General features: G+C 71.4%; 2 protein-coding genes and 1 long non-coding RNA gene across 4 annotated transcripts; all 3 read right to left on the bottom strand.

Annotated features, from left to right (window-relative positions):
* Positions 1-1,448: 1,448 nt before the first annotated feature.
* On the bottom strand, positions 1,449-2,647 carry LOC135310732 (uncharacterized). Its single transcript, XR_010370798.1, has 3 exons — positions 2,517-2,647; positions 1,972-2,055; positions 1,449-1,610 (listed from the first exon to the last, which is right to left on the bottom strand). It is a non-coding gene; the product is annotated as an uncharacterized LOC135310732 (long non-coding RNA).
* A 1,554-nt stretch (positions 2,648-4,201) lies between these two features.
* Positions 4,202-4,901, bottom strand: LOC135310736 (importin-4-like). The gene is made up of 4 exons (XM_064439695.1): positions 4,793-4,901; positions 4,617-4,703; positions 4,419-4,498; positions 4,202-4,338 (listed from the first exon to the last, which is right to left on the bottom strand). Exons 1-4 carry the CDS (start codon positions 4,859-4,861, stop codon positions 4,293-4,295), a joined length of 282 nt encoding a protein of 93 aa, XP_064295765.1. The 5' UTR covers positions 4,862-4,901; the 3' UTR covers positions 4,202-4,292.
* A 155-nt stretch (positions 4,902-5,056) lies between these two features.
* On the bottom strand, positions 5,057-11,677 carry LOC135310735 (NEDD8). Of its 2 annotated transcripts, XM_064439693.1 has the most exons (14): positions 11,538-11,677; positions 10,387-10,558; positions 10,070-10,177; positions 9,893-9,994; positions 9,393-9,503; positions 9,035-9,134; positions 8,834-8,900; positions 8,695-8,750; positions 8,547-8,602; positions 8,320-8,368; positions 7,634-7,681; positions 6,277-6,324; positions 5,527-5,609; positions 5,057-5,301 (listed from the first exon to the last, which is right to left on the bottom strand). In XM_064439693.1, exons 1-14 carry the CDS (start codon positions 11,555-11,557, stop codon positions 5,107-5,109), a joined length of 1,215 nt encoding a protein of 404 aa, XP_064295763.1. In that variant the 5' UTR covers positions 11,558-11,677; the 3' UTR covers positions 5,057-5,106. The 2 variants fall into 2 exon arrangements, with proteins under 2 accessions (XP_064295763.1, XP_064295764.1); XM_064439694.1 differs by lacking the exons at positions 8,320-8,368; positions 8,547-8,602; positions 8,695-8,750; ... (5 more) ...; positions 10,387-10,558; positions 11,538-11,677 and having other exon boundaries at positions 7,634-7,651.
* Between the last annotated feature and the right edge of the window lie 231 nt (positions 11,678-11,908).

Here is an 11,908-nt window from a genome sequence, read left to right as displayed (position 1 = left end):
CCCCCAGAATCCCCCTAAAATACCCCCAAGTGCACAAAAAACACCCCAAATCCCCCCAAACTCACCCCAAAAAACTCCCCAACTGCCCCCCCCCAAAGCCAGCATCCCCCAATCGCCCCCAGCCCCCCCAAATCCCCCCCAAAGGGGCCCAGTGTCCCCCCAAAACCTCCCCAAACCCCTGTTACCCCCCAAAGCCCCCCCGGCCCCCCCCAAACCCGTTACCCCCCCAAACCCCTGTGGCCCCCCCAAACCCCCCCGGCCCCCCGTGGCCCCCCCAGCCCCCCGTGGCCCCCGGAGGTGGGGCGGGGTCTCACCGGCGCCGCAGGGGCTCCCCGCAGCCCCCCCGCCAGCGCCCCCAGCGCCAGCAGCCCCCCCTTGCGGGCGCCCGCCCGGGGGCTCCCCAGGGCCTGCTCCAGCAGCGGCAGCTGGGGGAAGGGGGGTCAGGGGCTCCCCCAAAACGGGGGGGCACCCCGAGGTGACACCCCTGCACAGACCCCCCGCACCCCAGAATCCTCCCTCAGGGACCCCCCCCCAAGTGACCCAGGGACCCCCCAACCCCACCCAAGGGGACCCCAAACACTGCCAAAACATTCTGGGGAACCCAAAAATCTCCCTGGGACCCCCCAAACACCCCAATAACCCCCCGGGGACCTCAAATCCCCCCCCGGGACCCCCCAAACACCCCAATAACCCCCCGGGGACCTCAAATCCCCCCCCCGGACCCCCCCAAACACCCCAATAACCCCCCGGGGACCTCAAATCCCCCCCCGGGACCCCCAATCACCCCAATAAGCCCCTGGGGACCCCAATAACCCCCCCGGGGACCCCAAATCCTCCCCCGGGGACCCCCCAAACACCCCAATAACCCCCCCGGGGAACTCCAAATTCCCCCCGGGACCCCCCAAACACCCCAAATCCTCCCCCGGGACCCCCCGAAACCGCAACCAGCTGCTGCAGCAGCTTTTCGGGGGGCAGCCCCACGGCCAACGCGTCCAGGGCCTGCGGGAAATGGGGGGGGTCAGGGGGACCCCGAAACCCCCCAGGAACCCCCCCCAAGAAACAGGGGACACCCCAAAACCTGGGGGAATAGCTCCAAAATGGGGGTGTCGCCCACGAGAGCCAGAGCCCACCCCCCGCCCAGGGAAGGGGCCCCCCCAAAATGCAGCGATCACCCCTAAGAGCCCCCCCCAGCACAAAACGGGAACAAAAAGCTCAAAATGAGGAAATTTTGCCCTAAAACAGGTAAAAAATTATGGGGGACCCCAAAATCCAGGGAAAACGCCCCGGAAGTGGGATAATAACGCCTAAAGGCGGGGAAATTGCGTCAAAATTCGGATAAAGATCACAAAAACGGGGACCCCCCGAATCAAACGATCCCCCCCCCAAGGTGGGCCCCCCCCCCCACGGGCTCTGCCCCCCCCCAACCCTCCCCAAACGCCCCCCCGGACCTGGGCGGTCGGCGTGTCGGGGGCTGGGCCCCCCCCGGCCTTCATCGTCCCCCTCCTCCTCCTCCTCCTCGGGGTCCGGAGCGCCCGGGGGGGGCGTCAGCGCAGGAGGGGGGTCAGGAGCCCCAACAGGACGGGGGACAGGAGCCCCCCACGCAGCAGCGCCTGCACCAGTACGGCCTCCCAGTACCTCCCAGTACCTTCCCAGTGCCCCCCCAGCGCCCCCCACCTCCCCCAGGACGTCCAGTGCCCCCCAGTATGACCCAGCACCCCCCCAGCGCCCCCCACTCCAGCCCAGCACCCCCCCAGCACCCCCCAGCCCACGCCGGCGCCCCCCCCCAGTCCCCCCCAGCCCACCCCCAGTGACCCCCCAGCCCACCCCGGCGCCCCCCCCAGCCCCCCCCCAGTGACCCCCCAGCCCCCCCAGCCCCCCCCCAGCCCACGCCGACGCCCCCCCCAGCCCCCCCAGTGACCCCCCAGCCCCCCCAGCCCCCCCCAGCCCACACCGACGCCCCCCCCAGCCCACCTTGGGGCGCTTCTGGGCGAGGAAGGTGACGGTGGCCAGAGCCCTCACGCGCACGGCGTCGCCCCGCGACTCGTCCCCGGCCACCTGCGGGCCCAGACCCCTGGCACCCCGGACCCCCCTGGGACCCCCCCGGCACCCCCGGGACCCCCCCTGGGACCCCCAGACCTCCCCAGGATCCCTCCAGTGCTACCCCAGGACCCCCAGGATGCCCCTGGGACACCCCTGGGACCCCCCCTGGCACCTACGGGGACCCCCCCAGGGCTCCCCCTGACCCCACCGGCACCACCCCAGGACCCCCGGGACCCCCCTGGGACCCACCCTGGGACACTCCTGGACCCCCCTGGCACCCCCAAAAGCCCCCAGGGACACCCCAGGACCCCGCCAGGACCCCACCCGGGACATCCCCAGGACCCCCTGGGACCCCCCCCGGGACCCCCAAGACCCCCCAGGGACACATCGGAAAACCCCCCAGGACACCCCCAGGACATCCCCGGGACCCCTGGGACCCCCCCCGGGACCCCCGGGACCCCCCAGTGCCGGGTTACCTGAAGGCAGAGGTCAAGCAGAGGCCGAAGGTGAGAGGTCACGGCGGCAGGGTCAGCCTCCAGGAACTCGTCCAAACACCTCCAGGGCCTCGGCGCCCCCGCTCCTGGGGGGAGCCCCAAAGTCTGGGGGGGCCCCGAAACCACCGAGACCCCCCAAAACCTCCGAGAGCTCCCAAAACCACCGAGAGCCCCCCGAAACGGCCCCAGAACAGCCCCAAAATTGCCCCAAATAAACCAAAACTGGACCTTGAAGCAGCCCCGGACCCCCCGAAATGGCACTGGGGTACCCCTAAACAGTCGGGGGGGCCCCAAAACACCCCCGAGTTGTCCCCAGGCACCCCCAAAGCCAGCCCGGGGAACCTCTGGGGAGCCTCAGAACCACCCAAAAGACCCCAAAATCCTTTAGGGGTGCCTCAGATCCCCCCCCGGAACGGCTCCTGATGCCCCCAAATGGGCTCCAGGGCCCCCCCAAACGGCTCCAGGGCCCCCCCCCGAATATCCCGCCCCCCCCCATTCACCTCGTCGGTGTCGAGCAGGACCTTGAGGGCCGCCAGGATGTCGGGGAGCAGCGACCGCAGCAGCTCCTGAGGGGGGGGAAGGGGTGAAAAAAAAGGGTTTGGGGGAGACCGAGACCACCGAGGGGGGCCCCGGAACCACCGTGGGGCACCCCAAAACCCCTCAGGCCCAAAACGGACCTTCATGGGTCTAAAACGGGCCGGTTTGGGGTTTGAAAATGCCATTTTGAGGCATTTTGTTTCCGGGGGGGGTTCAGGAGCCGCGGAAACGCCCTTTTGGGGCACAAACCCCCCATTTTGGAGGCACCAAAGCCACCTTTTCGGGGCTCCCCGAAGCCGCCACATCCATTTTTGGGGCTGCAAATCCCTCTCTCAGCGAGCCCAACCCCCCCCATTCCAGGGTGCAGGAAGGGGCCTCCCCGGGGCTCCCCACACCGCTGTGGGGCCCGCACTCACCGTCTGGGAGCCCCCCAGCGCGGCCGCCAGCCCCCCCCAGGGCGCGCAGGGCATAGGCCACGGTGCCGGGGGGGCGCCCCCGGAGCCAGGGCCCCCCGGCACAGGGCGGCCAGGGGGGGGCCGTGGGGGGCCAGGGCTTGGGGGGGCCGCCTCCAGCGCCGCGCTCAGCACCAGCAGGGCCGCCTGGGGGGGGGGACACACACAAAAAGGGGGTGCGAGCAGCCCCGAAATGCCCCCCCCCGCCGGGCAGCCGGGGGCGATCTGGGGGTGCGGAGGGGTGGGGGGGGTCCTCACCTCCTGGCGGGGGGGGTCGCGGGCCGCCGCCTGCACCCACGTCCCCAGGGGTCCCCAGGCGCTGAGCCCCCCCCGGCGCAGCACCAGGGCCCCCAGCTGGGCCAGGGCCACCCGCAACCGCGTGCCTGGGGGGGCACCGATGGGGGTCGGGGGGACCGAACACCCCCTGCGGGGGCGCCCCCAAACCCCCGCTGCGGGGCGGTGCCCCGAAACTGCCTCCAGGGCCGGGGGGAGCCCCCAAACCCACCGCTTTTTGGGGGGGACACGCACCTTCCAGACCACCCCTCCGGGGGGGGACACCCCAAACCCATCATTTTGAGGGGGACAGAGACCCCCAATGCCACCGTTCTGGGGGGAGGGACACCCCACAACCGCTGCTTTGGGGGGGACCCCAAACCCGCCACTTTAAAGGGGGACAATGACACCCCAAACCCGCCGTTTTTTGGGGAAGGACACCCAAAACCCGCCATTGTGGGAGGGGGGGACACCCCGAAGCCCCCGCCGCCAGCGCTCACTCTGTCTCCCGCTCCAGGGCTTCAGCCAAGAGGGTCGGGAGCCTGGGTGGGGTGGGGGGCGGCAGAGGTTAGCCCCGCCCCTCGCCACGCCCCCGCCCACGCCCACCCGTAACCACGCCCACCTGTGCCGCAGGCCCGGCTCCAGCTGCCGCCATCGCCCCAGCAGCCGCCGCCGCAGCAGGACCGCCGCCAGCTGCCGCACCTGGGGGGCGGGGGGACACGCGGGGTGGGGGGGGCGGGGGGACACGCGGGGTGGGGGGGGTTGGGGGAGCCCCAAAACCCTCCGGGGGGGTGGGGGCGGGGTGGGGGCGGGGCCGGACCTGCGGGCGGGGCGCGGCCGTGAGGAGGAGGGCGAGGCGCGCGGGGGTCCCGGGGTCGGCGAAGGCCTCGCGGAGGCGGGCGGTGGCCTGGGGGGGGGGGGGAGGGGGGCGGTTACCGGAGGGGGGGGTGTACCCCCATCCCCCCCGCCCCTCCCCCCCGGCCCGGCGTCCGTTACCCGGCGGATGGCGTCACTGTCGGGCTCGAGCAGCTCGGACAGCACCTGCTCCAAGTCGGGCGCCGCCATCTTAGAGAAGGCGGGGCCGGAAGAGGCGGGGCCAGAGCCCTTCTAGCCCACCCGGAGGACTCGCCGCTCGCTGGTCTTAAAACGGCGACGCTTGAAAGGGCACCGGCCCCACCCGGACTCTTAAAAAGGCAACACCACGTGCTGCTGCACATCCCCTCCCCCCCCCCCCCCCAAACAAGTGACATCACACGCCACTCGCGTGACATCATCGACAAGCTTTATTAAATAGGGGAGCGCTACAAGTCTCAGAGGGGGGCACGTCCAGGAGGGCGGGGGAGGGCCCCCCGTGCCCGCTCCCGGGTGGGGCTTAGGGAGAAGGGTGGGGTCCGGCGCAAGCCCCGCCCCCTCACCGCGGTGCCCCGCCCCCCCGCAGGGCGAGGACCAGGTGGAGGACGGAGCCCCCCTGGATCTTGTAGTCGGCCGCCGTCTTCTCGTCGTTCCTGGGGGGGGTGGGGGGCGGGGTCAGGGCTCACCCTGACCCTGTCCCCTTCCGTTAGCCCCACCCTGAGCCACACCTTCTTAGGCACCACCGCTTACAGACCGCACCTTTACAAGCCCCTCCCCTTGCACACCACACCCCCCTTCCCCCCTCCCACACCCCCACCACACCCCTCCCCTCCCTCCTGCCACACCCACACAGGCCCCGCCCCGGCCCCGCCCCTCACATCTGCTTGCCGCTGTAGATGAGGCGCTGCTGCTGCGGGGGGATCCCCTCCTTTTCCTCCACCCGCTCCTTGATCCGCTCCACCTGCCCCGAGGCAGCGCCGGCGGTGGGCGGGGCTCCGCCGCCGCCCCGGGGCACTGTGGGACGTTGGGGGACCCACCCACGCCCACCCGCGGCCCAGCGCTCGGAGCCGCCCAACCTCGCCCTGGGGCGGGGCTCAGGGACCCGCTGGGGGTGGGAACCCGCCCCAGGGCATCATGGGATGGTGGAGCCCCCCCCCAGGGGGACACAGCCCCGCCCCAGGGCATCATGGGATGGTGGAGCCCCCCCCCAGGGGGACACAGCCCCGCCCCAGGGCATCATGGGATGGTGGAGGACCCCCCCAGGGGCACACAGCCCCCCCCCCAGGGCATCATGGGATGGTGGAGGACCCCCCCAGGGGCACACAGCCCCCCCCCAGGGCATCATGGGATGGTGGAGGACCCCCCCAGGGGCACACAGCCCCCCCCCAGGGCATCATGGGATGGTGGAGGAGCCCCCCCAAAGCATCATGGGATGGTGGAGGACCCCCCCAGGGGCACACAGCCCCCCCCCAGAGCATCATGGGATGGTGGAGGACCCCCCCAGGGGGACACAGCCCCCCCCCAGGGCATCCCCAGGGGCACCCCAGCAGGGAAACACCCCACCCCAGCACCCCCGAGCACCCCAGGGCCCGAGTGAAGCCCCCGGGGCCGGGCCGGGGCTGCCGAACCTTGTCCGTGGGCTCGATGTCGATCTCGATTTCCTTCCCCGTCAGAGTCTGGGGGGGAAAAGACCCTGTCAGAGCCCCCAGTGCCCCGTGGGACCCCCAAACCCCTGGGATAGCCCCCCAAAGCACCCTGTGGGACCCAAACCCCCAGGGACCCCAAAAAACCTGCAGGATACCCCCCCCAACACCCCATGGGACCCCCAAACCCCCAGCAGCACCTAAACTCCTGGGACAGCCCCCCACAGCCGCTGTGGGACCCCCAAACTCCGTGGGACTCCTAAACCCCTGGGACAGCCCCCCCAGCACCCCATGGGACCCCCAAACCCCCGGGACAGTGCCTCCCACCACCCTATGAGACCCCAAACCTCTGGGGACCCCCAAACCCCATGGGATAGCCCCCCCCAGCACCCCAGGACTCCAAACCCCTGGGACAACCTCTGCCAGCACCCTGTGGGACCCCCAAACCCCTGGGAGAGCGCCCCCAGTGCTCCACGACCCCAAACACCTTGGAGAGCCCCCCGAGCACCCCGTGGGACTCTCAAAACCCCGTGGGACTCTCAAACCCCTGGGAACCCCCCCAGCACCCTGTGGGACCCCAAATCCCTGGGACAGCCCCCCCAGTGCCGTGTGGGACCCCCAAAGCCTCGGGGACCCCCAAACCCCTGGGATAGCACCCTGAGCACTCTGGTACCCCAAACCCCTGGAAAGCCCCCCCCAGCGCCCCATGGGACCCCAAACCCCTGGGGACCCCTAAACCTCTAGGACAGCCCCCCCCAGTCTCTGTGGGACCCCCAAACCCCTGGGACAGCCCCCCCCAGCGCCCCATGGGAATCCAAACCTGTGGGACCCCTAAACACCTGGGAACCCCCCCCAGTCCCTGTGGGACTCCCCCAACCCCCGGGACAGCCCCCCCAGCGCCCCATGGGACCCCAAACCCCTGGGGGCCCCTAAACCTCTAGGACAGCCCCCCCCAGTCTCTGTGGGACTCCCCCAACCCCCGGGACAGCCCCCCCAGCGCCCCGTGGGACCCCCAAACCCGCAGGGACCCCCAAACCCCTGGGACAGCACCCCCACCACTCTGGAACCCCAAACCCCCGGACAGCACCCCCCCCAGCGCCCTCTGGGACCCCAAACCCTCGGGGACCCCATAACCTCTAGGACAGCCCCCCCAGTCTCTGTGGGACCCCCAAACCCCTGGGAGAGCCCCAAACCCCTGGGACAGCCCCCCCCCCCCCTCCCCGGCCCCCCCGACGACCCAGGACCCCCCAAGCCCCGCTCCCCCGCAGCAGCCCCCCCTTCCCGGTCCCCCCAACCCCACAATGCCCCGCGGCGCAGCCGAGCCCCCCCCCCCCGCCCCCACCTTCACTTTGATCAGCATCGTGCCCGCGCCGGCTCTTTCTCCCCTCGCCTGGAACCGGAAACGCCCCCCCCGAGCCCCGCCCACAACGTCACTTCCCCCCGGTCCCCGGGAGTCGCCGCCGGTAACGCAAGATGGCGGCGCCTCCCCGCGCGGGGCCTGATGGGAGCTGTAGTTCCACCACCACTCCCACCGCCGCGCGCGATTGGGCGGCGCGGCCGCCGGTCCGGCACACGCGGCCAATCAGAGCGCAGCGCCCGCCCCCCGAGCGCACCACGCCGCGGGCAGGGGTAACAAGTGGGGGGTTTAACCCCAAATTTAGCGGTTTTGGGGCTCAATGCCGTCATGCCCCGCAGCCCGCCCCTCCGTAGCACCGCTGCGCTTCCATTGGCTGCCTCCTTCCCTCCCAAACGCCGATTGGCCCCTTTAACATTTCCCCCGCCCCCCCCCCGCCACGGTACAACCCCACTGAGGGCGAGGGGCGGGGTGAGTCGAATGCTGGGGGGCCAATAGGGTGTGAGCGCGGCTGAGAGAGGCCAATGGGATGGCGGGGGGCGGGGCCACAGCGGGGTGGCGGCACAGAATGCCGCAGCAGGGGAGCCTCAATGGCTCCCTGGTTGGCAGCAGTTGGGGGGGGCGTTAATTAGCCTGAGGGTGATTAGGGGTGTAATTAACAGCAGGGCACTCACCGGAGCGGGGCGGGGCACAGCGGGGGAGGGGCAGGGCCCGGGCCCGGGCCTGGGGGAGAAAAACGGCATTAACTCCCACCCTGCCCTTCATTCCCCCCCCAGTTGCTAATTACCCCCCACCTCTAATTACCCCCCGAGCACTAATTCCCCCCCCAGCACGTGCCTGCCCCATTTGCCCCCAATATCCCCATAACCCCCCCGTTGGCCCCCCCGAGCCCCTCCCCCACCTTTCTGCGCGGGTAACAGTCATTCTCCGAGTCACTGATGACATCATTGACAAATTCTGCCGGGGGGGGAAGGGCGGGTCAGGGCGGGGCCGGACACCTGGGTCCCGCCTCAGGGCGGGGCTGGAGCCCCCGCCCCCCCAATACTCACCCAAGGGTGGGGGCTGGAGAGGGCGGAGCCTGTGGAAGCCTGGGCGGGGCCCTAGCCTGGAGGGGCGGAGCCATGAGGGGGCGTGGTGTTAATGGGGAAGGGGCGGGGTTTAGTGGGCAGAGGGGGTGGGGCTACTCACGGGGCAGGCGGCTCGCAGCGGACGGACCCCGGCGTCTGGGTGTTGGTCAGGGGGCGGGGCACAGGGCCTAGGGCGGGGCTTAGGGTTGGGCGGGACCTCATGGAGTCACACCCTCTGCAAAGCCACGCCCCTTGTCCTGAGGCCCACCCCTTTTGTTCGCTCTTGCATTAAGCCCCACCCCTTGTACAAAGCCCCACCTACCGCAGTGGGCGTGGCCCATGTCTGCTAGGTACTGGCTCAGGATTGGCAGGTCACTGGGGTGGGATCCGGGAGGGGCGTGGCTCCACACCACCTCATGGAGCTGGAAAGGGTGGAGTCAGGGGGTGGGACCAAGGCGGGACCAAGGCCAGGCCCCACCCCTTGGCCCTGCCTGGTTAGCTGGGCAAGCCCCACCCTCTCCCTAAGCCCCACCCTATCCTTTCAACTGGGACACGCTCCCTCTAATTAAGTCCCACCCCTTTCCCAAGCCCCATCCTAATGCTTTCTTCGTCCAACCCCCCCAGGCCCTGCTGCTCCACAGGCCCCGCCCCTCGATGCCCCGCCCAGCGGCCCCGCCCACCTGCCGCAGGTCCGGGCGGGGCAGGGCGCTCTCCAGCCGCTGCAGGTACTCGTAGAAGAGGTGCTCGAGGGCCTGCAGGAACGCCTCCCCGTATTCCTCCCCCGCCGGGCCCTGGGGATACTGGGAGGCACTGGGGGGCACTGGGACCCCTCCCGGGGGAACCAGGACCCATCCAGAGGGATGGGGGAGGGCGGGGGGGGAGCACTGGAAGGCAACAGGAGGGCACTGGGAGGCATTTAGGGCAAGCTGGGACAAACTTGGCGGGCACTGGGAGGCATTTGCGGGTACTGGGATAAACTGGGGGGGTAGTGGGATGAACTGGGAGACACTGGGAAGCCCCCTCGCAGACCCCCGGGTCACCTGGGACCAAGTGGAAGGGATTTGTGTGGGGGGATTGGGAAGCACTGGGAAGCGATGGGAAGGAACTGGGAGGACCTGGGAGGCAGCGGGAGGCGCTGGGGGGGGTTACTGGGAGGGCACTGGTCTGTACTGGGCAGTACCTGCAGGTAGGCCTCCCGCCGCCCGCGGTCCGCCAGCAGCCCCAGCACCAGCTCGCGGAAGCTCTCCTGGGCCTCCCCCACCATCGCCAGCTCCCGGGGGGTCTGGGGGGACATGGGCGGGGCAGGGCGTGAGGCCACGCCTGCGTGCCCCGCGCCCCTCCCCCGCCCGTCACTCACAGCCTGGCCGTGGGCGGCGGCCGGTGCCTCCCCCTCGGGGAAGAAGGAGTCGATGGCGTCAAAGATCTTCCCGTCGGGCTGGGCCTCCTCCAGCATCCGCACCACCACCTGCGGGGCATGAGGGGAAGATGGCCGCCGGGGCGGGAAGATGGCTGCTGTCATGGGGAGCCCTGGCAAGATGGCTGCCGGCCCCGGGGCATGATGGGAAGGGATGCAGCAGGAGGGCGGCGGCCATATTGGTGGGCCGAGGGGGCGGGACGGCGGCCACGGCGGGCGCCCCGGTGCCTGCTGGGAAGGGGGTGGGCGGGGCTACTCACGGCGGCCTGCAGGCCGAGGCGCAGGCGGGCGCCATGTCGGAAGCGGACGGCGCCGGGGGCCGCCCGCCCCACGGCCTCCAGCAGCCCCAGCACCCGCGGGAACTGGCCCAGGCTCCGCCCACGCACCACGTGCCACGCCCCCGCCAGCGCCAGCCGCAGGGCTGTGCTGGGGCTGGGGGGCGTGGTCAGTGGGAGGCTCCACCCCCATGAGAGAAACCTCACCCTGTGCCCACAGCCACACCCACAGCTCCACAGCCCCGCCCACAGCGCCACAGCCCCGCCCACAGCGCCACAGCCCCGCCCACAGCGCCACACCCCTGCCCCGCCCACAGCGCCACACCCACAGCTCCACAGCCCCGCCCACAGCTCCATAGCCCCGCCCACAACACCACACCCCTGCCCCGCCCATAGCCACACCCACAGCTCCACAGCCCCGCCCACAGCGCCACAGCCCCGCCCACAGCACCACACCCCTGCCCCGCCCATAGCCACACCCACAGCTCCACAGCCCCGCCCACAGCTCCATAGCCCCGCCCACAGCTCCACACCCCCGCCCCTGCCCATAGCCACACCCACAGCTCTGAAGCCCCGCCCCCAAGCCCACAGCCACACCCACAGCTCCACAGCCCCGCCCACAGCTCCATAGCCACACCCACAGCTCCAGAGCCCCACCCCCAGGCCCATAGCCACACCCACAGCTCCAGAGCCCCGCCCACAGCGCCACAGCCCCGCCCCCGCCCATAGCCACACCCACAGCTCCGAAGCCCCGCCCCCAGGCCCACAGCCACACCCACAGCTCCATAGCCACACCCACAGCTCCACAGACCCACCCCAGACCCATAGCCACACCCACAGCTCCAGAGCCCCGCCCACAGCCCCGCCCCCGCCCATAGCCACACCCACAGCTCCGAAGCCCCGCCCCCAGGCCCACAGCCACACCCACAGCTCCACAGCCCCGCCCACAGCGCCACAGCCCCGCCCTCGGCCCCATACCCACAACCACAGCGCCACAGCCCCGCCTCAGGCCCCGCCCCTGCTCGATTGCCCCGCCCACGCCAAGCCCCGCCCAGCTCCCGCCACGCCCCCTCTCAGCCTCGCCCCAGCCCCGAAGCGCCGCACCCCGAGGTCCCGCCCCCCCCCGCGCCGCTCACCTGACGTCACGCCCGCCCATGCTGCGCGCGGCGAGAGGCGGCTCCGTCACTTCCGGGCGGGGACAGCGCGCGGCGGCACCGGCGGCGCCGGGAGCCCGGGGCGTCCCCGCGTGCCCGCCGCGCCGGAAGTGACGTCAGCACGCCGGCGACCGCGCGCTGCGACCGCCCGCTTAAGGCGCGGTCCCGATTCCCCCCCCCCCATTGGTCGCCGCCGCGACCAATCGCCGCGCGCTCTCCCCGCCCCTTTGTGACGTCAGTTTCCCCGCGCCACCGCCTCCTCGCGCGGCACCGCCCGCCCCCTCAGTGACGTCACGGAGCCGTCCTTCCATCACAGCGGTTTATTGATGACGTGGCGACAGGGGGTCGGGGAA

Source organism: Phalacrocorax carbo (genome assembly GCF_963921805.1).
Source record: "Phalacrocorax carbo chromosome 29 unlocalized genomic scaffold, bPhaCar2.1 SUPER_29_unloc_3, whole genome shotgun sequence".
In the NCBI taxonomy this organism is placed as follows: Eukaryota; Metazoa; Chordata; class Aves; order Suliformes; family Phalacrocoracidae; genus Phalacrocorax; species Phalacrocorax carbo.
This window is presented reverse-complemented; position numbering and strand designations above follow the sequence as displayed.